Source organism: Carassius carassius, chromosome 32, assembly GCF_963082965.1.
Source record: "Carassius carassius chromosome 32, fCarCar2.1, whole genome shotgun sequence".
NCBI classification, from domain to species: domain Eukaryota; kingdom Metazoa; phylum Chordata; class Actinopteri; order Cypriniformes; family Cyprinidae; genus Carassius; species Carassius carassius.
In genome coordinates, this window is record NC_081786.1 from 13400556 (window position 1) to 13425539 (window position 24984).

The 24984-nt window shown below is 38.9% G+C and overlaps 1 protein-coding gene and 1 pseudogene across 1 annotated transcript; one reads left to right on the top strand and one right to left on the bottom strand.

Moving 5' to 3' along the window:
* Positions 1 to 1153: 1153 nt before the first annotated feature.
* Positions 1154 to 9210, bottom strand: LOC132112759 (calmodulin-1). Its single transcript, XM_059520407.1, has 6 exons — positions 9080 to 9210; positions 4606 to 4636; positions 4259 to 4402; positions 2875 to 2981; positions 2411 to 2546; positions 1154 to 2176 (listed from the first exon to the last, which is right to left on the bottom strand). The coding sequence occupies exons 1-6, from the start codon at positions 9080 to 9082 to the stop codon at positions 2148 to 2150; spliced, it is 450 nt and encodes a 149-aa protein (XP_059376390.1). The 5' UTR covers positions 9083 to 9210; the 3' UTR covers positions 1154 to 2147.
* Positions 9211 to 12104: 2894 nt separating this feature from the next.
* LOC132113383 (nuclear exosome regulator NRDE2-like) lies at positions 12105 to 24801 on the top strand (annotated as a pseudogene).
* The last annotated feature ends 183 nt before the right edge of the window (positions 24802 to 24984 follow it).

A 24984-nucleotide genomic window follows, 5' to 3' on the forward strand; every position in this document is an offset into this window, starting at 1 on the left:
AAGTTTATTTGAAAAATGAACATTTTTTAGTGACCTAGAAATAATGTAGATTATTAAATAATGTATAAGAATATTAATATTCAAGATATATATTCTGAAGTGTTTAATATAAAATGTTTAAATATACCTTTTTTTTTCTTTTTTTTGAAAACAACATATTTCTAGGGTTTATTAAAAAATCCAAAAGTTGCAATGTGGTCTCAGACTTTATGAATCCCTTACTAATGTGTGTTATATCTATGTGGTGCCATTCAGCCATGATAAACATGCTTTATTTATGTGACATATTTTGTCTGTTCTAGCTCCGAGAGTCTTCCCATAAAGCCTGAGAGGACTGAGAAAGTGTGACCAACCTGTGCCTGCAACCAAACCATGAAAAGACATTCTGACATATCTCAGGGGCACTGAACGACCAGAATATTAGACATATCCAGACAAAAACATTTTCTAAAGCCTTCAGCCATTCCTGGATGAAGTAATGCATTTAACACACACACACACACAAACACGGTTGGCCACGTGCAGCTCATCAGTCAGAAGGGCAGAGAGACGTGGGCTGTTAGCACTCTCTCTCTCCTCCCACAAGCCTGTCACTGTATCCTGTTTCTCACTGTTGAGCACAAAGTAGATGCACAATCATCTCCACACCCCCCGAGCACACTGTCACTGAGCTCAGGCTTTAAATAGCTGTAAATTAAGAGCGAGTCTGAAAATTGAGTGCAAAAGTCTCACGTTAAATCAAATGGTGAAGCTTCAACTGGAGAAATGCAAAGGAATAATTACAGTAAAGAGGAAGAATACTGTAAGATCTGCTGTAGGGATAAACTATCTAATCAGCTGTAGATTTTCACACATACACACACGCTCTGCATCTCTCCAGAGTCTCTTCTCCAGCTCCCACATGGTTTTTGATATCCCCCTCCTCCATCAGAGCCATAGATCCAGGTTGCCAGGCAACCTCTAAAATCCCCAAAGACGGACGCGCTCAAGCCTGCGCTCGGATGGATCAGCGCTCATGCAACATGACACATATAAACCGAGACGTACAGAAAGAGAGCGGCTGCCATGGTGATTTCTGTAGGTTGGGTGCAAAAGCTTCCCTAAATGTTGGTTTCACTAGACGATGACAAAAAGGACAAACAAGGTTGAGAGCTTCGAGTTCATGTTCTTTTATTGGAAAAAAAATCAAAAGACGAGCATGTACAACTTGGAATGAACATAAACAGAACTGAATGTGGGCAGTCGAAACAAGCCCCTGGCGGCCAAAAGCCCTCGTTTGCACTCTCCAGAGAAAATCGACATGCTCATGGTCAGAGCCCAGAGAAGAACTAAAGATAAAAACATTTATGGTTACGGTCACCATTGCCCTTACCCGAAAAACGCTTCCACGTAAGGTGAACGGTCACGCCCTGAAACTCCCAACCCACTCCCTCCCGCTAAACGCCCTTGCTATCGGACACAATGCACAAAGAAACAAAACTCTGAATATCCTGACATGCCAAACATAGTTTAAAATCTCTTAACTGCTCATTTTTCTTAAAAATATCTCTTTATTTAGTTATTGAAGCAAACTGCAAAGGTCCCATTCGTTCGTCCTCTATGCAGATTCTGAAACCCCGCCCCGCCACCACCCCCCCAAACCGTATTCAAACCTCTTTTAGATTCACCCCCAGAACGCTCCAACAGACATCGCTGAGGTTTCCGCCAAAGGTAGCGGCTCTGAACTCAAGCTGCATGCATGTAGAACAGAAACAGGAAGTAGAAGACGATTGGCCAGCCCAAACATCGCCACTAGCAAATGGAACCAGTTAAGCAGTTCACCAGATGCTTTTACTTTAGTTTCTGAAGGTTTGATATCAGGATTAATTAATTGATTGATCATTTTGGAGATGTCTAAGCAGTTCTTTGGGAACAGGACCACTAACCAGTACATGCATGTCATTAATGTTTATGTCTTTTTTTGTTTGTTTTATTTTTATTTTTTATATATATTTTTTTCTATATATGGACATTTTCCTTTTTTTAACATTCAGTTTTTTCTATACAGAAACAGTATGAATAAATGAATATTTTTGCGTAAGAGGTAAGTAAAACATTTGACTGATTTTTTTTGTCTTCTAAAGAGGTCAGGAGAGAACAGAAGAGCTTCACTTTGCCGTCATCATTTGTACAAATTCTGTGGACAGAAAGAGAGATGGACACATCAGACATGACGCTCAAGATCACAACAAAGCACAAAACCTACTAGGTTCCAGACTGCTCCATTTTTGTATGTACACGCAAATAACCTTGCATTATCCAAATCCAAACTACATTATTGTAATTGAAGTGGCAATTTATAAAAGTAATGTTTAATCTGCATAAAACGGTGACCTTTTATGGGTAATCTCAGCACACAGCTGCATCGTACCTTCATAATTGACCTGACCGTCGCCGTCGATGTCAGCTTCTCTGATCATTTCGTCCACCTCTTCATCCGTTAGCTTCTCACCCAGGTTTGTCATGACGTGGCGAAGCTCTGCTGCGCTGATGTAGCCGTTCCCATCCTGCCACAGACAGACAGACAGGAACAAAAAGTCAGCCATGTCATGCTGTTAAAATATTAAACCACTAAATCCAAAGAAGGTGACTTTGAAAACAGTAATGACGTATACTGGAGGTGTAATGCAGATAAAAGGGGCGGAAGTAGTGTTCAATGATGGTTTTTCCTAAACATTTGACAATCAAATGTCCCAGTAAACCTACAGGAAGAGGTGTCTGACTGTGGAAATGATTGTGCCATGAATCCGTATTTAGTTTTCCAAGGGTTGGTTTGTTTTTGCCTGCCTCCTCATAAGCATCATCTTTCCACAATGCTCTCTTTTCGGCACTGACCTTGTCAAACACTCTGAAAGCCTCGCGGATCTCCTCCTCACTGTCGGTGTCTTTCATTTTCCGGGCCATCATTGTCAGAAACTCTGGAAAGTCAATGGTTCCATTACCTGAAAGAAATGGAGAAAGAATAAACACATCTGGTCGGCGATGTTTGGACAACTCGGATGAACTAACCAGGACGTAGAATGCAGGACAAAAGCAGGGCAGTCAATATTGGACAATGAGGAGTAATGAGGTCTAATAACACATATTTAGTGTGTCTGAGTGTCATCTAATAGAACTCAATTAGTCCAAGAGTAGTTGAGAGAGTCACAGCAAACACTGTAAACACTGTGCAGAAAAGGTCACAAGAACAAACATCATGTTTATTTTCTTATATTGCGAGATAAAACAAATTGAATTAGGAACACATAACATATCAATAATAGAGTTTTTAATTACTGGATTTTATATGTAACTGTTTCTCTTTCCCTTAAGGTTTAACCAAGCTGAGGTGGGATATTTCCATTACACAGGACAAATATGACGTCCTCCTGTGTACATGTGTGTGTGAAAATGATCACTACAGCCATTCCCACAGGGCTCACACTGCGTGTGTAATCTGACAATGTGGGTATAGACAAGTGCTTGTGTATGTGTGTGTGTGTGTGTTTTCTTCACACTGCATGTTCTTCTTACTGGAGCTTTTCACAAACACTCTCTCGATTCCATCGCCAACACTGCCAAAGTGGATTATGTAAAGGATTCCATGAGGTCTTTATTACCTGCTGTTATTCAACGGCTTTACTGCTGTCTGACCTACAAAAATGATTCCATACCACACCACACAATCCCATCTGTAAATAATCAGTGTATCAGAAACCCAGCGCGCTCTGCATGATCTAACAACATGTTAAAATGACACTAACGTTAAAGGACACTCTGTAAAGACACCATTGCATTCTAAACACTAATTACATCAGCTCTGTAACAGGAGAAGCATCCCAGGCATATTACATTTTGTTGTTATCTGAAAGTTTGCTTGCTTGCACACAAGCTAATTACAAAACAAGATAACTGTTTAACCACAGAGAACGACAGTTCTGGATCGGAAGGTGTCCCTAGCATAATGTCAATGGTCAAAAATAAAGTGGAAGAACGTAATATTTAATTAAAAATTTTTTTGAATGTTAGTTATGTCTTCAGGTATATATAGGTGTAAAAAAAGGTAACCCACCCTCTAACTGATTCCAAAGAATCACAGTGCTAGCTGCCTACACTACACTGGAACAAATACCAACACCTAACCCTAACCTTAAGGTTAATATAGTGTAGGTAGCATAACATCATGATGGATAACATTACTGTTTTTCGCATTTTGAAGTCTGCACTGAATCCGACTCACCATCAGCATCCACCTCGTTGATCATGTCCTGCAGTTCAGCCTCCGTGGGGTTCTGCCCAAGTGAGCGCATCACTGTGCCCAGCTCTTTGGTTGTGATGGTACCATCACCATCCTTATCAAACAAGGAGAAAGCCTCCTTAAACTCTGTGAGGAAACAGATTAAAAATAAATAGCATTAATACCTCAGATATATAAAACTTAATTTTCACAAGATCCATTTTCTGGAATCATCTGACTGAATGAAGGGCAGGTGTACTGGTTTTAAGTAGTTAAAATGTGACATTCATCCTTGAGAGTGAAGTTAATTCAGGGCATGTTTACACCACAAACACACCAGATTGGCTTACCAGCAATTTGCTCCTCGGTGAGTTGGTCAGCCTGGAAATCGAGAAGGAAAAAAGTGATGAGTAAATGAGTGTCACAAACATGTATAACTCATCGTTTGATTGTGCAAAGCACTTTACATACTGAACCACAATAATGGTATAAGTGTTCTCTCAGGAAGAAAACAATAATCACTAAATCACGATCAAACCACTGCACACCCAGAGTCTAAAACGTATACAATAGAATATACAAAATAAACTAAATGTTCTTCATAAAGCTTTCTTAAAAAGCAAAAATGTTTACTTTATCTGCCCCATCCATCACTTCCTGATACTGACACTCAAAGCTTTTGCTCAAGAAATCTGATTAACCAATCAATGGCAGCAAGCAAGACAAAATACCACTTTGACCTCCAATTCATAAAATAATTGTGAATTAACATCCCTTTAAAGGCCACAATGAACAGCTACATGTATTCAAATGCACACAAAATAACAGAGTTCTTGATAACACAACCTTTATCCCATCAAACTGAATGTCGGTCAGATCAGCCACCAGCCTCTTCGCCTTGGGTTCATTGTCCCAGCCATCAGTCTTCTTTACATCTTGCCTGTCCATTTTAACTGGTGCTTTCCTGAGTTGGACCTCAGCGGTGGGGCTTTTCAATGAGGTCAGGCCATCCACCGCTCCTCGGACCATCACCAGACCTTCTGCCAGGCACTCAGCCCGCTTGGCATTTTGCGCGCCTTGGCGCCTGACATCCCCCAGCTCAGTCCGGCAGTGCTGCAGACAGTTTTTTAAATCCTGGACATCTCGCACCATGCTGTCAATGCGGCTATTGGTGGAGTCCACCAGCATCTGCAGGAAGGACTTGTAGTTTCTCTCTTGTAGCTCGATCAGCTCTTTATAAAAGAACTGCTGCTGGTCAAGGAGATCGTAGACCATGGATAATGACACAGAGTCCTCCTCAGGGTAGATGACAGGTCTCTTTGGAAGCATTCTGGTCTTTGTGAGTAGACACTACCTGAAGCACGTAGAGGTGAGTCTGTCTGATCAGGCTGATGAACAACAGACCCCGAGAGAGCTCACCTGACCCTTGAGGCCAGTGTTACTGTACCAACCTCCCAGGCTGCATTGGGTATCGCTCAGCAAGATGTTAGGCTGATTTTTGAGAAGATTAACGTCAGCAGCTCACTACGGTTACAAAGCCGAGGGTCAGGGATCGTTTCCATTATTTGAAATTAGTCAAATGGTCATCCCATCAGGTCACTCGAGCAAAGTAGGATGTATTCGGAGGTAGATCGTCAGGAACACAGAATGACAGCTAAAGCAAAGGAAGGTATTAAGGTTTGTCTGTCTAAATCAAATGATCCATCACTTTACCTGCTCCTGCGGTCATCTCAGTTTACAGCCAGCCGTGGGTATGCGTTTATATCTCTATCTCTTTGATCATCTGAGTGGCATCTCGTCTCTGCTAATTGTGCAAACACCTCTCTCCATCTGCGAACACAATGGCAGGTTTCACCTTTCCCTGCTTTATCTCACCTGCTTTGTCTCACTGTTCTTGTGATCAAGTTTATTTTTATCTGCCTGTCCCTCTCTAGGGGTCCTGTTAGCCTGAGGGTTAAAGATCCGGTTTTCCTAGCATAAAGATTGTGAGTTCAAATCCAGGTAGGGACAAAATATGACCTGGAGAGTTACAAAGGTCCCTTTCTGCCCAATTAAGACTATGGTGCTGTGTAAGGCATCTTACAGAGCTCTGCAAAAAAAAAAGCTCTGGTAGCTTACTTCCCAGAATAAATTACTCTTAAGAGGCAATTCTTTTAAAGGTCAGCATGAAAGGGAACACTGGAATTGTCTTTTCATGAAAAAGTAACGTTGGGCAGAACTTGATTTTGTCCTTTCGGAATTTATTTGCATCTTTGTCGTTTTCTAACTTCTGAAAGAGCTCCATGTAGTCACAGGTTGCTGGAGGGGAGGGATTAAAACTCACCTGGTTGGACACATTAATGTTTCTGATTAAAGAATACTTTTTGAAATAATATGCATATATATAATAATGTGCATGACTAAATCATTTACAATAAACAATGCAAGTTTTCATAGGAAATTAGAATTTCAATTTGGATTTTATGGTGACTTTAATAATTAATGAATAGTTGCTGGTTTGAATCACTTTGAAACAATGCCCTTTATAATTTACAGCACTGTTAGAGAGAGATTGGACATGTTACTTGAAATACGTCCAAGTTAATCAGAGTCAAACTGAATCAGAATTGGAATCATGTGGAAGCAATGACACCGTCCATAAAGGATAATTTCTTCTCTCCAGCTGATGGGGGAGAACAGGATCCTGCACCTCTACTTGAAGCCTTCCAGGCCATTTGCAGTCCAGCGAAGCTTCAAACATCGCACACCACTGCCAGGAATTTGGCCAGGATCTGAAAACGCTGCACAATGTTGTCTGGAATCTGGCCTTGATTTTGGACTAACCAAGCGGCATGAGCAGCTGGCGCTCGGGATGCCCAGTGTACGATAATGAGTGTGGTATTCCACTTTCACACCATGTTAACAGGGAGTCCCCAAGGCCCTTAACCAACATGCTGACATATGTAAAGACTCTACTGAGTCTAGTTCCCCTAACGGTCTCTCTTTACAAAATGAACACCAATACACCACAACTTAGCACCTAAGACAGGAAGATGTCTGAATATAAACTCATGACCACAACTGTGAAGGCAGTTGGTTCATATGAACCAAACCAACTGTGCACTGTGAAGACAGCAAGCCCTGAAATGGCCTTTGTTGATGGCTAATCAGGCCAATTTAGCAACCAGGTTACCCACTAAATTCTCTCTTATATGTGTGTCTAGTTATTGTTGTAGCATTCAAGCCGTTTACCATGACTGTCATTTCAGAAAAGCTTCCAGAAAGGCCTGTATGAAGAAGTGCAGACTGTTTTTAGACAGTTCTACATGATTGGTGAAAAAAAACATGGTTATTTTCCTCACTGATTCCCATGACACTATTACCCACACAGGCATGACAATGAAACTAGAGCTGCATTGTGGCCAGGAAGGTCCTGAAGACGCAACTCGAGGGAGGAAACAGACGCCTCACACAGCAACTAGCCATTCATAGTTCATCACAGAACTGAGATAATTCTCACCAAACAGCACAGGCTTAAATAACATCCATAAAAAATGATTTATACTGAGTCTTCTGGCATTGTGCTGTGGAAAAGCTGAAGCAGAAGTGTTTGTATGGACTCACTGAGTCAGGATTGACTTTGTTGAACTCACATAGGACATTCTTTCCCTGCTTCACAAACAATGTTTGCTTTTTTTTTTTTTAGCTAAAATTCACCATTTAAACAAAACTTTGTTTATTTTCTCATTGGGTATCCTATCCGGCTGTATGATTAATGAACTCTGTTTCGTGCTCTTATGAGGGGAAACATTCAAGCTGGAGCCCAGATAACAAACAGACCTGTTACTTTCACAAGTCAATAGAGCCCAAAATTATATTTGTGCCAACCTAAACCACTAATAAAGCCAGTTTATGGTCCTAATCCTGCTTAGTTTTGATAGATTTGACAATTGAGATGATTATAATTTTAAAAAGACTAATAATAGAGCGGCGAAAATGAATAACATGGTCATAAATACACGTAATAGCGTTTTTTCTAAATTAAACAATGGTCAACCACGGTCAACACAACCCACATCTCAACATCTCAGTCTAAACATTTCAAGAATCATTTCGATCAAATATTCTGTCATCATTTTAATCTATTTTTCTTTTGTGAATCAAAAAAAAAGGACTGACAGCTACAGTCACCGTTTACTTTCACTGCATCTTTTTCCATACAATTAAAGTAAATGGTGACTGGGGCTGTCATTCTAACATCTTGATTTGTTCTTCAGGTAAGACAAAAAGTCCTACAGGTTTGTAACGACGTAGGGGTGAGTAAATGATGACAGAAATGACTTTTTCTGGGTGAATTTTTCCTTTAAGTTCTATCTTTACACTTTATTCAGACTGGCCTGATTTTCTACAGTGGCTGTCAGTGATGTCTACAGCAAAATCATTCGCTAAAGAAAAGCAAATATCGTCTCAAACATATCAATTACAAAGGCTAGAACAATGTTTTTCTTTTTAAATAGAAAGTGAGCACTGATCATCTGTCTGCTGCTGTCCAGCAATCACACACCGTAATAAAACGCGTATGTCACATTTCCTGCCGCAATATGACATCAATAATACTGCAACACGTTCATGATAATAATCAGACGCAACATTCGTTTGCAAAGTGCAATGAAATACAGAACGGAGACTAATTCATTTCAAATAAAATTAGCTGTTGCATGAGCACAGACGCAGAAGAGGCAGGCAGGTGGTTAATCATGTCTATATATTAACCGCAATGCGTTAAATGCATAAAATATGAACACGTTCATGAATTAGTAGTGCAAGATAAAAGCTTATACGTACCATATCTGAGAGTGGAGAGTGGACGAGGTTTTTTAATCTACGCTAGACTGCAGCGATGCTCCGCTCTCAGTTAAAGCTCCACCGTGCGACTGTCGCTCGCAGAGTATTGAAGGTGATCCGGTACTATATACAGTGGTGTATTCCTCCGCCGTACGGACCCATATCACTCACTTCCGCATAGAGCAGTCAGAAGCCCCGCCCACCTACTTATCATTGCCACCTCATTCCCGAGAAGGAAAAGTATTTATGAAAAAAATTGGCTATTAGCGAAATATTATGTATAATATGTAGTATGTTATATGCATATGTGAAGTATAAAATGTGCTCAACTACATGAAATCCATTTTTTTCCATGAATCCATGAAATTTGAACATTTTCTGGTAGGTCTATGTAATGTTTCCATCACTTTTGGAACAGACACAGTATTGTTACATTATACTGCATGTAAATATTTATATGTAAACTAACTGGTTTAATATTATTTATTAATAGTAATGCTATGTATTAATAATGCAAGATTAGTGTCCTTATTCTTATTTTCTTATTAAATAATTTCAATATATGAAGCAGTATAGATTAACAATATAACCTACTTATTATATTAACATGCAGTGTATGTAATACGCACACTGTAATATACATTTTATAAAAATCACTAAAATTATTGTGTCCTGAACATTTTTGTAAGAAAACATACAAAGATATGTTACAGATAAAAACATGGGATGATTTAAAAAAAAAAAAAACATACGCAAATGACCAATTAATATGTTTTGCACCTTATAAAGTCCATTCATTTAGGGGCCTAATACGACTATTAAAACAATAAAAGTGATAAGAAAAACTGTTGTGCATATGTGCCAAAGATTTCAAATTTTTTATTTAAAAAATCTGAGCCTTAATGTGAAATAAGTCATTTGTCAAAATTTGTCAAAAAAAGGAAAATCCATTCATTTGATCTCTTAATTAAACAAATAATTCCCAGTGAACAAAGTTAAATTTGATTCTGAATCTGAAAACTCACTAACAAATAAATAAAACGTGAAAATAATTGTTTTAATATAATATAATGAATTAAGTTTATTTCTGTGTATTTCAAATTGTTCACAAAATTGGATTAACATATTTTTAATGCGTTTTAGGAATGTAAGATACAAATTAAAAGTCAGTTATTAATTTAAGATAACATAATCTATATATAAAAATTAAGGAAAAATCGAAATTCCAGTAAAATATTTTTTTAGATTCACAGTACTAAAAATAGTCTTAAGAAGGGTTACATCTTGAGGGACTACTTCTCTAAAAGGCACTAGTTTCTTTCGTCGGAATATTACTTATTGCATCAAGTCCTCTGTCTTTGTTGACGCTATGGAGATTTCGGCTCAGCATGTCACAGCTTTTATGATTGGCCAGCTGAGACCTGCAATCCGCTCGTGATTGTAACAACGTCTCTGATTGGTTACGTTAGACCTGCAATGCGTCAAGCCATTGCGCTCAGTGTGTCCCGGATCAGGACAGGGCTGATTACATTTCTCTCCCGGGATCAGATCTTATATTATAAACTCACCGTGAGAGTCCTTCACATCCAGAAACTTAAGGTTTCGTTGAGTTTTCTAGAAAACAATGGTAAGCACAAACTGCTGTGCTTTGCCTTAAATAAAGCCAACTGGACACAGTCGCATATTTAAAAAATAAATAACATTTAAACAGTGGAATAAATAAATAAAAGTAACGTTACTGCATATCGATGTTGTAATATTGAAATATTTCACTTACTAGGACCTATCCTTTGTTAAATATATGCCCTAAACTTTGCAAAACTATTACTAAAATATATCAACTTTTGATTTACGTATTTGTTCTTAATCTACTGTGCAATACATTTTCGTAAAATGTCTTAATTGCCAAGGAAAATATTTTTTCTCCACTCTTTTCCCTCAACGGTCTTAACGAACGGGTCATTCCTAACATCGTGTAAATAAATCGGCTGAACCCGTTTGAATCACTGATATTATTATCAAAACGCATAAGAAATAGAGTTGGTTTAAAGATGCTAAAACTTATATGAAGTAGAAGATTAACTTTAGTATTTATTTGAAAATTTTATTAAATTAATTATTAGTAAATTTGACAAAACCACCACTGGCTCTTGTACAGTCTATGCTCTGCACCCCTTTATTTAACTTCATCACTTATGTGCCTAAGCTTGCGTTCTGCACGTGAACGTCGTTTGATTGTGCCATCCCAAAGAAGCAGAAAATCACTTTCACTGACATTTAAACTAAATGTTCCCTCCTGCTGGAATCGCCGCCTTCCCTATCTCAATCCGAACAGCTTCAAGAATCGGCTAAAAACACATCTCTTCAATCTTTATTTGACCCTCTAACTTTAGCACTCACTAATTCTATTTTCTTAAATAATAATAATAATAATAATAAATAAACTAATTCTAGCTTCTCTAATCTCTTTGTATTCTATTTGTTTTCTTGTTATTTATTATACAATTAACAAAAGGAAAAAAGTCCTCTAACACTTTTTTTCTATTCTATCTTTTTATCTTTTTATTTATTGTATAATTTAAAAAAGAAAAAGAAAACTTAACTGAGATTTGTTATGGCACATGCATATCATTGCTCTTTTGTTGATTTTGATTGCTTCCATTGTCCTCATCTGTAAGTCGCTTTGGACAGAAGCGTCTGCTCAATGACTGAATTAAATTGTATTATTGTAAATTCTATTTAGGTCCTTAATGACTCTTTTTGATCTGTGTTGTAATTACGTCAGAACATAAACGAATTGCTGAATCATTTTTGGAACTGGTTCTTTAAGAAAAGCTGTTCAGTGGTCGAAATATCCTATTCTTTTCTTCGGTGCATGCTTCCTTACAGGTCGCATTCGGATGACGTAACCGGCGCGCGTCTGTTTTGATCAGGAGAAACCTATGGGAGAAACATGGCTCTTGTATTTTCCCGTCCTTCACTGGACTGTCAGGAAACAGCTCTACTCTACTGGGGATGGAGGTCTTTCTGACCTGCTTTTACAGATCCATACAGGATCAGATAAGGGAAAGATCAGAGAACCTGTAAAGAAAGCCTAACAGTTGTGCTGATTATTACTATAAATGCTGCATGATTTACTGTAACTACATTACACGCGGATTACCATTAATAATATGTGCGTGACAGCCTATATATTAAAGTTAAAATTTAGTGTCAGTTTGAATTTTATGGTTATTTTCGCTCATCTGTAGTATTATACTTATTTATCAGTAAATGTGTGATGAATCTGTTGGAAAGTACTGCATTGAACTAAATCCTTTCTGAAGCATCTCTGTTCGTCAGTTCTCTTAAAATATTAAAAACAGTGCCACATGGATTATTTGAAAATGTTAATAAGTCGAAGTACAAAAATATTGTGCATATTGTTAGGAACTATCTTCTGTTTTTATTTTAGTAGTGTTATGGTACACTAGATATTAGCTTTTTCTGGAAACAATTTTGTCAATATGCAAACATTTGTGACAAGTTACACTGCAAAAGTTTAATACTTTGTGTTTTTTCAAAGCGAGCAATAGTTGGAGTGATGCTTATACGCAACGCTAATTAGCACATATTCTGCAATCACAAATGATCTCATATGCCAAATAATGGACCTTTATGGATTTGGCTGCAGTTCAAAGCACTGTAATCAGTCAGCCGTTCTGTTTGAGTTGATCCCATCTTTAAAGACTTAATAAACTAGATGAAGACACACATCCCAACTAATCAATATCAAATTATTGGGAGAGGAGTGTTCTCACGCTGTGTACAGTAGAAAAGAGCAAACAGCTCTTGCATGCAGATCACCTCTGCTGCCGTGGGGGATTTGTGCAGAATATCGGCCAGGTCAGCAATGCATCTGGCTCCTTCCCAGACTGTCCACAGAATAATAGATAGCATCATGCTTCTGTCCTTCTCACTGCTTAAGGGAATCAGCCCTCTTTAACCCACAGTTTTTTTGTGTGCGAATCACATCAGATGCGCTCTTGTGAGGTTTTGCTTCTGTCATGACTGACTGATTTATTCACTTCTTAAGTGGCCAGCAGAGCTAATTTGGTTTGACCGAATGTTTCTTCTCTCAGCTCCAGCAGATCTGGAATGGCTGAGTAATCAGAGCTTCAGCACAGAAGATGCTTTGAAGACTCACCAGAGAGAGTGCAAGCAGAGCTAGAAGAACCAGCAGGCACAAGGTTATCTGATCCTTGGTGCAATTAATCACTGAATAAATTAACTTTACCACCTGTGTGATTAAAGAACAAAAGGGGATCTTATTATTTGATTTCAAGATTAATCTTGTGTAAAACTAAAAAGTAAATTAATAAAATATGCATGAAACAAAAATAAAATTTTCAGTTAGAGTTAAATGTTTCATTGCCCTTCCAATATTAAATTGTATTAAGTAAAATAAAAATGTCATTTACAAGTAAGTCATATATATATATATATATATATATATATATATATATATATATATATATATATATATATATATATATATATATATATATATATATATATATATATATAGCCTGTTATAGAACAGGCTTGAGATGCATTACCCAGTTTTATTAATATTTACACATATACATATTTAAATACACTGAAATATAAACTTGACTGTAAAAGGTATACTTCTGCAGAGTGTTTATCAGAGAACGTAGTGAACTTCTTTTTCTATGTCTATACAGAGAGCAAAAGCGTGAAGAGAGAAAAGACAGCCATGGCAGATCGAAGAGGAGAAAGAAAAAAAAGAAGAAAAAAAACACAAGAAGAAGAACACGGATACCTCGGAGAGCAGTAGATCTGAATCAGACACAGTTTACCCCAGCGACCTGCTAAAAAAGGAGAGCGCTGACAGGTGTGTTCATAGAAAAATCCCGCAGTACATTGATCCATAGTCAGTCTCTGATCTTTGTACCCACTTACATCTATATCAGGCTTTAAAGGCTTTACACATCTCTTAAAGGGACAGTTCACCCAAAAGTGAAAATCCTGTCATTATGTACTCATCCTCATGCTGTTTCAAATGGTATGACTTTCTTTCTTCCACTAAACATTAAAGTAGAAATTTAGCAAAAAGATAATGTAGCTATTTTGAAGACAACAAAAGCAGGTAATTTCAGTTTGTGGGTAAACTTTATTTTGGGGGAATCTGTAAGATATGCAAGTACCAATTGTTCTTTGGATTAAATGCACAAAACATCAACCATAATTCTGGACTGTCTATTTAAGACACTTTTAACCCTGGATTTTTGGATGATGGTGTGGGTTGTTTTTAATGTCTTTGTCTTTCATCTTCTTGGCTGCAGAGACGCAGCTCAAGTTCAGGTGAGCGAGACCTTTATCTGGCTGGATGACCTCCAGACCCCCACTGACTCCCCCTTCTGTATTGACAGAAGAGCTGACCGTGCCAACTGGGAATACAAATCCCTCTATAGGGGAGACATAGCCAGGTAACTTAACTCACTATCTCTATGTCCGTCTGTCTGTCTCACACACAGATGCTCTCCTCTTTCCTTCTTTCTGTTTGGCTCTCTGAAGGTCAGCCAGTCTCAGCAGCAGCAGGTGCCAGATGCTCTATAATGCAGGGGAGCACTGCGGCTGTGTGCGTACGAGACGAGAGAGCTGCAGTGTGTATTGTGCTCATGCTTCTCTTTCAACTGCTTTTATAACCCCAGCTTCTGTGTGCAGAAACCCTTTGAAATCCACATGAAATTTTCTCCATTCAACTCCATTCTGTTTGTAATAGGCTACTAAGTTTGTATTTATTGGTCACTGCCTATTGAGTGAGTTAAATACGTCTATATTGGCTAACTTTATTAAGTGTATGCTTACAACGATTAAAATGCAAGGCAAGCACATTGCATATATATATACATATATATATATATATATATATGGTTTAATATATATATATATATATATATATATATATTAAAATTAGGTAATTTTAAATGGATTGCTTGCTTATACGGACTGTTTTTTTTGTCTTCTCTGGAATTTAATTAAGATTACAGTTTGAGTACATGTAGTATTTTTACATGCATATTTTATACCAATAATGCTTTTAACTTGACAATGGTTTAATCAATTTATGTAATATCTTTGATAGCGATTTTTTTATGGTTTGAGTAAAACTGTGTCAGGGAATAAGATTTTACCTGTTTGCCCAATTTTGCTTTATATGTAAACACCTTTACCAGTAATTTATTAATGTGCACATGTCTTTTAATGTTTTGATAGTTTTAAGTTTAAATGCACTCACTTTTAAAATGTTTGCCTTTTAAAATCTTTGTGATATTGCGTACTGCAGAGGTCTCCAAACCAAAGCCTAAAACTTATTTCACTGCCTTGCAAGCACTGATGCTTCCTTCTGCAAATGTAAATCTACTTTATTTTGATGTCAGCATGCCCCTGCTCTCCATAAGCGTCATTCTGGGTTCATTTACTGCAATGTTCTGGCACTGGAGGCTATAGTGAAGGCTTTATTAGCTGCTCAGTTTCAACAAATCTCACACCTGGCAGTTCTCCAGCTCCTATCAGCTTTAATCTGGTGTCAGAGCTGCGACCTGAAATTTAAGACACCACAATCAATACTGACATTCTTTCTCACTATCCCTCTCTCCTGAGCCCCCTTTCACACAGATGCCCCCATACACACTCCTCTAAAGCTGATCGGTATCGTGAGTGTGTACAGTATGAGTGTACAGAGGTGCATCACGGCACTCTTTTCTTGAGAAGGTCAAGTGCTGCTCCAATGAGGATACAGACCCAGGGGTTAGACGTCAGGACGCAGGCTGTGAACTGGAATGATTGTGGCACAGAGAATTAACGAGTGGACAAGAAACCAGTATTTCTGTCCTTCCACCCATCAGCTGCTCCAGTCCTTCATCAAGCTCTCAGCCTGTTCTGAAGAGCAGGGCTCTTCCACCCAGGCACCTGTATCATGGGTAAATCTGTTGGGCATCTACGACTGTGGAACCTCTCTTTGGCTGGAGAGCAAGGGTCAACCGGAGGTCAAGGGAGATCAGCAGGATGTTAAGGCTCAAGGGAGCAGCAGCACCCTTCTGAGTGGACGGGTGGAGGAATTTAACGGGAAGCTACGGGAGAATCCTACGGACACTCAGCTGTGGCTGGACTTTGTACACTTCCAGGTAGGCCTCCAGAGAGGAATAGTGCATGTTTTGTTGTTTCCTTACCTAACTTAAATTGCTCTCTCTCTTTCTTTGTCTCTGATCAGGATGAACTGGTTGGTTCTAGGTCATTCTCGGCTGCCAGTGACACTGACATTGATGCTGAGATGAAGAAAATGTCTCTTCGTATCTTGCTGGAGAAGAAGCTGTCCATTGTGGACAGGGCAGTGGAAAGTAACCCTGCCAACGTGGACCTGAAACTGGAGAAAATCCGCCTGTGCAAGGAACTATGGGAGCCTAACACACTGCAGAAAGACTGGAAGAAACTAGTGTTCATCCATCCAAACAGCATGCCTTTATGGAGGAAGCATCTTCATTTCGGTCATTTCAGCACGTTCTCGGTGTCAAAGGTCAACAATGTGTTTCGAAAGTGTTTAAGCACGCTCAGTGCAGTCCAGGATGGTAGTATGCTGTTTCACCCTCCACTTCCAGGCACCCAGGAAGACCTCTTTGGTACAGCGATATTTTATATTTGTAAAATGTAGATACTTACCAGTTTTGCCATGTGTTTAGCAGCTTATGGACTCTCCGGATAGCTTTTTCACCATGTTCCTGTTAATATCTCATAGTGTCCTCAGGTCATTTTTGCAGTGTCATAGTTTGAGTTTCACTTGTTTAGATGTGAATTTGCAGCCGTGGTTTTTTTTTTCCACTCCCTCCCCTCATGTTGCTGTGACAGCAGTTGGTGGAAAATGTAAATGTGTTTTGATTTAATGCATAACTATTTCTAGAGTTAAGGACCTCATGTACAATTTGTGCAATACAATTTGTTCAAGTTTAAGTTGTGGAGTATGTTTGGGGCTGTCCAACCTGTGTGTGTGTGTGTGTGGCAGGGATCGACTGGCGGGCAACAGTAAAAGGTGATGATGTGGTGTATTTGAAGTGGATTGACATGTTGTTTGTCAGCTAGTTTAGATGGCGTATTGTGTGGGTCTGTTTAGAGAGAGTCAGAACACAAACATCACTGTCCCGGGCTTCCCCATACTGGGATTCGACAAAATGAACAGGCGTTAAAATCTCTGGGACGCGCGCGCGCGTGTGTGTGTAGATGAATGATCAGATTTTGAGCCAGGCCCCTTGCTGTTCTGTGCTCCCTATCACTAGCTTCTTAATTAGCCTAATTAAATCACCTCGTTAGATCTGGGCCCACATTTGCGCAACTGAGAGGAAATTTACAAACAAACATACAATTATTTTACACAGATTGGAAAAGACTGATTATGAGGTATATTATGAGGTGAAGGGTCAATGTTGAATGCACGTCTGAGGTTCAGAAATGAAAATAAAATAATTTACTGACCCACGTGTTCTAAACCCTTTTTATGTTTCTTGGGTCAAAAGTCATACAGGTATGGAAAAACGTGGGTAAGTAAAAGCTCGTTTTTGAATGAAGTTTTCCTTGAACAGTGACTCTGTGCTGCCCTCCTGTGCTCAGAGGTGGCACTGCAGTTTTACCTATACTGTATATGTGTGTGTGTGTGTCTGGTTTGGTTAAAACTTTATTTCAATCATATTTATTATATTTTCACAAATATCTGTAACCATAAATGAAACAAAGTGTTCTCTCTTGTCTTTTTAAGGCAGTGCTATTTCCTGCGGCAGGCGGGTCACACTGAGAAAGCTGTGTGTCTCTTCCAAGCCCTTCTGAACTTCACTTTTCCTCAAGCCAGAGAATGTGAAAGACCTTCCCACTAGACAACAGGTACAGCACACACACAAACACATGCCTTAAAACCCTTAAAGTTATATCCTTTAAATCTTTCTTTTTGAAGAAACACCATACAACTTCAGATGAATGTCTTTGGCATTCTTTTCCATTCAGTTTCACTCCGACTCTTTGTTTTAGATTGTGTCTAATGTCAGCACCACATTGTGTCCAACTCTGGTCCTAACCTGCCTAATTATATTGGGCTTCTTTAATCAACTAATTATTCAGGGAACCCACTCAAAATATGTCGTTTTCATTGTTTGGTGAAACTGTAACCCTACATTTCATTTAAGATGAACATGAAATCTGTAGTAAACCATTTTCATGTTCACATGAAACTGTGGTTGCTCTACCCTCTTTGTTTCAGTCACAGGATTTGCTGAAAAGGCATATTCACATGCACTGTTGCTTTATAAAACAAACTTTTTCTTGAACAGCAGAAATTATCTGTCCCGTCAACAGCCGCATACACGTTCTGCTGAGCAAGACCTAAAGAGTCCTAGAGAGTCAAAATGCCCCCTGTCCTAAACGCTTTCACCGGGAACTTAATATGTTCGGAAACCGATTGTTGGTAATTATTAAAAATATTATTCGCATTTCAGTCTGTGATAGACTGCTCATATTTTACCCACCCCTCATTCTTACTCATGGTAAATTACTCTAAACCTGTGTTCCTTTTGCATTTCTTATCCTTGAAATTTAGGGGACATCAATAAGTGACATGGCCTGGTGGGTAGTGCAGTAAGTGCACATCTCTGCTGGATTGATCATCAAGTCAGCATGTGATTGGCTGACCACTCCTGGTGTCTTTCTGTGATTGGTTGCATAGGTTTTCAGTGCTGGTTGGCTTTGTTGCTGCAGTATGAGGTAGTTTTGGTGCTCGGTTTTGAGTGATAACTGCTAATTAAATGTTCAGCTGAGTACACACTTTAAAGCACTTTTATGTGAATGTGAGTGTTGCTGCTAGTGATTTTACAAATGGATTGCTCAATAAAAACCTGGAAATACCTTTTTTATTTATTTATTCCAAGACTGGAAAAGATCTGGAAAATGATAAAATCACAAAAGGCATGCATGTTTCTATTCAACAATACAGATGTTTTTTTGTTGTTGTATGTAAGGTTAGCTCTAAATGTTCTATGAAGAAAGGTTAGAAATTCTATTAAAATATTTGTTATCCAGTAATCATGAATAAATGGACAAATGATGAAAATCCATTGATTTGAATGTGAGGAACTTTGTGTTATTTGTTGTAATTGTGTTTTTAAGATATTAAATATCTTTCTGTGTGTGTCCAGGTAGATTTTTTTTTTGAGCCAATTTGGGACAGTGGAGAGCCCAGGATTGGGGAACAGGGAGCTCGGGCATGGAAGGCTTGGATGCTTCAGCGGGAGAGAGGAGGATGGGTGATTCCACCTGAGCCAGGTGTTTAAACCAAACGCACACAGACACAGATGAAGATCATTACAGTATAGTATAATTATTGGTTCAGCATTTGTTGCACAGCTATTTTGATGTTTGGTATTACTGACTTTTTTACGCAGATATGGGAAATAGGTAATGCTTGTTGTGTCGGCTAGCAAAACGACTGCTAATAGAGCCAGGTAACGGGCAGCCAACTTTGGAGAGAGTATGCCCATCTGGAGTGGCTTCTGGGTAATCTGGAGGAGGCACGCAAAGTATTTTACACTGCCTTGGGCATGGGGGTGACTAGAGGCCTTAATGATCCTGTTCTCTGTGACCACTGCTTTCTCTATACCCAATTAGAGGTAGAGCAGGTCTTAAACAGTGGGACAATTCCCACTTCCAAAGCTGTCTACATTCTCACTAAATTAGCCGAGGGTGCTGCTTACACCCCTTTCACTGGCCAGATCAACCCAGTGGCCATACTGAAGGCCAGAAAGACCTATGAGCAAGCCATCTTGAGCTTGGGCACAGGCAGCAATGCTGGAGCTCCAAAGAAAATCCACAGGATGTCCAGCCTGGTGGGATGTTTTGGGGATAGATGCAGCTGATGCTGTGCACAGTCAGGCCATCCAAAAACTGATTTCCAGTAACTTGAATGTAGAAGTCACAGATGGATCTCCGAGGCCTTTGGGAGTCTGTTGCTGTCCAGCATGCAGCACAGTTGCGCCACCACGTCAACACCAGTGTTTCCTCTCTCTCGGCTAAGACTGGCACTTACAGATGCCCTCTCCTCACTACCCTTCAGCTCCTCATTATGGTAACACTACCTTCAAACAGAGAACCGCTATCACAGCACAGGCCGTGTCCGCAGGTTTTTCCACAGTTTGGAAAAGAAAACTAACAGTGTTGTGCCATATCTTTTCGCCATTACTGCAGAGCAGTATATTTTTTTTCTCTCTCTCTCTCTCTCCATTGACCGTTGGGAAAGAGCTTGATTGACAGGCGATCTGACCAATCGTAACACTGAATCCGCCATTTTGTCAGACAAAAAAAAATCTGACAGGAGAGTAGATTAATTTTGGTTAATCTTAAACTTGAAAAATCTTTTCGCGTTTGAAATAAATAGTTCTGATGTTCATTCATGTTCATGTTGTGTTTTAAGTAAATATGAAAAGTTATCAGTTCACATGCCGCTTGAACTGTCTGAGGCAATACAGTGATCTGTCATGACACATTAAAGAGCCACAAAACGCTATTTATTGTTTGAATTTCTTTGAACAAATGTCAAAATTCATTCCAGAAGTAATCTGCTCTGGAGGTGTGTTGTCAGTATCCTCTTTGCTTTTCAATGTATTTTTTACAGCAGAACAGAACATGTGTGTGAGTGCAGTATGGCTGGTCAGACATAACAAAAGTAACTAAGGAGGGCGGGTTTTGCAAAGGGTCATTTTTGTTTCATTTCCTTTTTTGTTTGTTTTCTTGTCATTTCATTTAGTTTCCTTTCGTTTCATTTTCTTTGTGAAAAAACACTTCTGGCAAAGCTCAGTCTAACACATTGTAGCTAATGTGTCAAAGCACATTTCAAAATGTGACACAAGCGTTCTGCATTCTCAGCATTGCAGCAAAGGTCGCTGTAGCAGCTTTTTAATATAATCTCTTACACCCTACAGCCACGGGTGGAAGAACACCTGGTTGAGATTTTATACAGAGCCAATTAATTAAAGTTATTTAAAAGTTGAGCCACCTGAGTAATAACACTAATCTGGTAGCAATAATCTGATTTAGTAGTCTTTGTCCAGGTCTCATCTTCCTGGAGAAGCCCTGCCTACCATGCCAAATAATGGTCTTGGCAACTGTATCCGCTTTTTGTTTGAGAACTGAACAAGGGGCCCACTGTCCCCTGCTCTGGAGAATGCATCTGAACTTCATGGTAAGGCTGTAAACACATGAAAGTTGAGAAATGTTCAGAAATAGCTTCAGGTATAGGGGTGTGAGTTGCTTCCTTGTGTGTTTTCTACAGGTATGTGATGGGAAGGCTGAGAGGGCAGTGGAATCTTCTACAAGGCCCTACAGGTTGTGCCCAGGGTAAAGGTTAAGATAAGATATACTTCAAAAAGCATGTTACTGTGAACATGTCTGCACACTTAAAGGGTTAGTTCATCGACAAATCATAATTATGTCATTAATAACTCACCCTCATGTCGTTCCAAACCCGTGAGACCATAGTTAATCTTTAGAACACTGTTTAAGATATTTTAGATTTAGTCTGAGAGCTCTCAGTCCCTCCATTGAAACTGTGTTCACAGTATACTGTCCCTGTCCAGAAAGGTAAGAAAAACATCATCAAAGTAGTCCATGTGACATCAGAGGGTCAGTTAGAATTTTATGAAGCATCGAAAATACATTTTGGTCCAAAAATAGCAAAAACTATGACTTTATTCAGCATTGTCTTCTCTTTCGTGTCTGTTGTGAGAGAGTTCAAAACAAAGCAGTTTGTGATATCCGGTTCGCGAACGAATCATTCGATGTAACCAGATCTTTTTGAACCAGTTCACCAAATCGAACTGAATCGTTTTAAAAGGTTCACGTCTCCAATACGCATTAATCCACAAATGACTGAAGCTGTTAACTTTTTTATTGTGGCTGACACTCCCTCTTGGTTAAAAACAAACCAATATCCCGGAGTTATTCATGTACTCAAACAGTACACTGACTGAACTGCTGTGAATAGAGAACTGAAGATGAACACCGAGCCGAGCCAGATAATGAACAAAAAATTGAGTCATTGGTTTTCGGATCACCAGAAGTTCTTTCTTGACAGTTCGATTCAGTAAACTGGTTGAAGAAAACGGTTCACCGGTTCTTTTGCGCTCGACTTAATGGTGTCATTGGCGATGACTGCAAGCCTTCGGTTTACCTGGGCTCATAACATTAGCACAGAATCAGTTCAGAATCAATCACCAAAAGAATCAGTTCAGTTCAGACGCTCTGTGTGTCGGTCTGCTTCACGCTGAATCACACATGTGCAGTATCATCAGCTCCTCGGTTCTCGAATCAGACACGTCCAACAGAACCGGTTCTTGACTCGTGAACGAGTCAATGTTTTGTTCGTTATCTGGCTCGGCTCGGTGTTCATCTTCAGTTCTCTCTTCACAGCAGTTCAGTCAGTGTACTGTTTAAGTACCGTATTTATCAGACTATAAGTCACACCTGAGTATAAATCACATCAGTCCAAAAATACGCCATGACGAGGAAAAAAACGTATATAAGTCGCACTAGACTATAAGTCGCATTTATTTAGAACCAAGAACCAAGAGAAAACATTACCGTCTACAGCCACGAGAGGGCGCTCTATGCCGCTCAGTGTAGACTACAGGAGCACTGAGCAGCATAGAGCAATGGTAATGTTTTCTCTTGGTTCATTTCTCCTGGTTCATGTCAAATTAATTTTGATAAATAAGTCGCACCTGACTAAGTCGCAGGACCAGCCAAACTATGAAAAAAAGTGCGACTTATAGTCCGGAAAATACGGTACATGAATTACTCCAGGATATTGGTTTGTTTTAACTCAGAGGGAGTGTTAGCCACATTAAAAAAGTTAACAGCTTAACTCATTTGTGGATTAATGCTTATAGGAGGCGTGAACCGTTTAAAACAATTCAGTTCGATTTGGTGAACTGGTTCAAAAAGATCCGGTTACATCGAATGATTCGTTCACAAACCGGATATGACAAACTGCTTTGTTTTGAACTCTCTCACAACAGACACAAGTCATAGTTTTTGCTATTTTTGTACCAAAATTGATTTTTGCTGCTTCAAAAAATTCTAACTGACCCTCTGATGTCACATGGACTACTTTGATGATGTTTTTATTACCTTTCTGGACATGGACAGTATACCGTACACACAGTTTCAATGGAGGGACTGATAGCTCTCGGACTAAATCTAAAATATCTTAAACTGTGTTCCGAAGATAAATGGAGGTCTCACGGGTTTGGAACAACATGAGGGCGAGTTATTAATAACATAATTATGATTTTTCAATGAACTAACCCTTTAACACTTTACTTTCAGACTCTTAATGTGTATTACAGTTTGTAAGTGTGTGTATTTGCAGGGTTTGTACATGGAGGCAGTGCAACTGTTCCCTGAACGTGTACAAGAGTTTTTAGACCTTATGACTGAGAAGGAGTTGCGTCTGTGAGTGCCCATGGAAGAGGTAGACATCTTGCTGGAGGATCAACAGCTAAAAAAAATGTTTTTACTTTTTTATTTTCCCATGATTTTGGAAATAAATGATATATTGAGTATTAAGTTGTCTCTTCTTTGAATATAAAGTTTGTGAGAATTCATCATGGTTTCATGTTTCAGTTAGTTGAGTGACTTTTCATTATGAAAGAATTTAAAGCCAGTCACGGTCAGAAAATATTTTCTTTTGGCCAGCAGAGGGCATCAATACCTTCTCTCGATGCTCTTAATGTTGTCCTGGATTTGAACCACAAATGTACAACCTCAGATTAGGATTATCTTCAAATACCAAGAGGTTGTTGCAGTGCTTTAAATTGATCTTTAGACTGCAGCTTGGTCTTTTCATCTCCCCCATGCTGAACTTTCTGCTCAACTGAGCGGAGGTGCTGGATTTGAACCTGAAATTTAAGATGTGCATTGAACTGATATGAAATAGTTGATGAGAGGAGGATTGGGTTTTTCATGCTTATTGCATTCAGTTCTTCATCCAAACTGTCCAAATCTATTCATTATGCCAGTGTGAGTGTGCCATGGTGAAAGGAAGGATTTGTTTGGACCTTTATCACAGTAATGTTTGGGTTTACTCTGTGTTTTAAGATGGAACTGATGTCGTAATGTCTTGTGAAATGTTACCCAACAACATCTCTGGGGTTGGTATGACAAACCTAGCAAACGTTTCTTCAAAGCTAATTCTTTTCATTTACTGTGAAAGGTCACAAGAAGCTAACTAAAGGGCTCTGGAAGAACATGCTGCATCACTCTTACATAAACAGAAGATCCACAGAACTGTCATCTGCTAGCTGATCAAATTTAATTTGAATGTTCGTAAACACCAGTTTGAACATCTTTGAAGAGATAACTTAACATCCTTAATATACTTCTTAGTTAAATACATGATTGTACTGTAGTGTATTACTGGTTTTTATCATTTTTAAAGATAATGTTTCATGTAATTTATTTGAAAAGCAGTGCATTAAAAGTCCTGTGTTATTTCTTCAATGAAACACTTAAACTGAACATTTTGTTGCAAATTTAGACTGTAGTTGCAAAGTGTGGCAGCAGGAGGCGAACTGAAAAGCCTGACATTTCATGTCACATCAGTCATTTCATGATGTTAAACGAGCATTATCCCTGCACTGCTTTTCTTTGTCAAATTTAAGGAAGATATCATATTACGACTATGCTATTTGTCCAGTGTTGAAGCAGAAACGGGATTAGAAAAACCATGTATTTTCAATGTTAATTATCACGTGACGTCTTTTAACAATAAAAGGAGTGTCACAATTTTGTGAAAGAACTCCATCTGGTGG

What these genes read in the sequence shown, in the direction of transcription:
- LOC132112759 (XM_059520407.1), bottom strand. An exon ending in CACCGAGGAGCAAATTGCTG is followed by an intron (nt 4,403 to 4,605) that starts GTAAGCCAATCT and finishes GTTTCCTCACAG; the next exon opens with AGTTTAAGGAGGCTTTCTCC. An exon ending in CTTTCAGAGTGTTTGACAAG is followed by an intron (nt 2,547 to 2,874) that starts GTCAGTGCCGAA and finishes TGTCTGTGGCAG; the next exon opens with GATGGGAACGGCTACATCAG.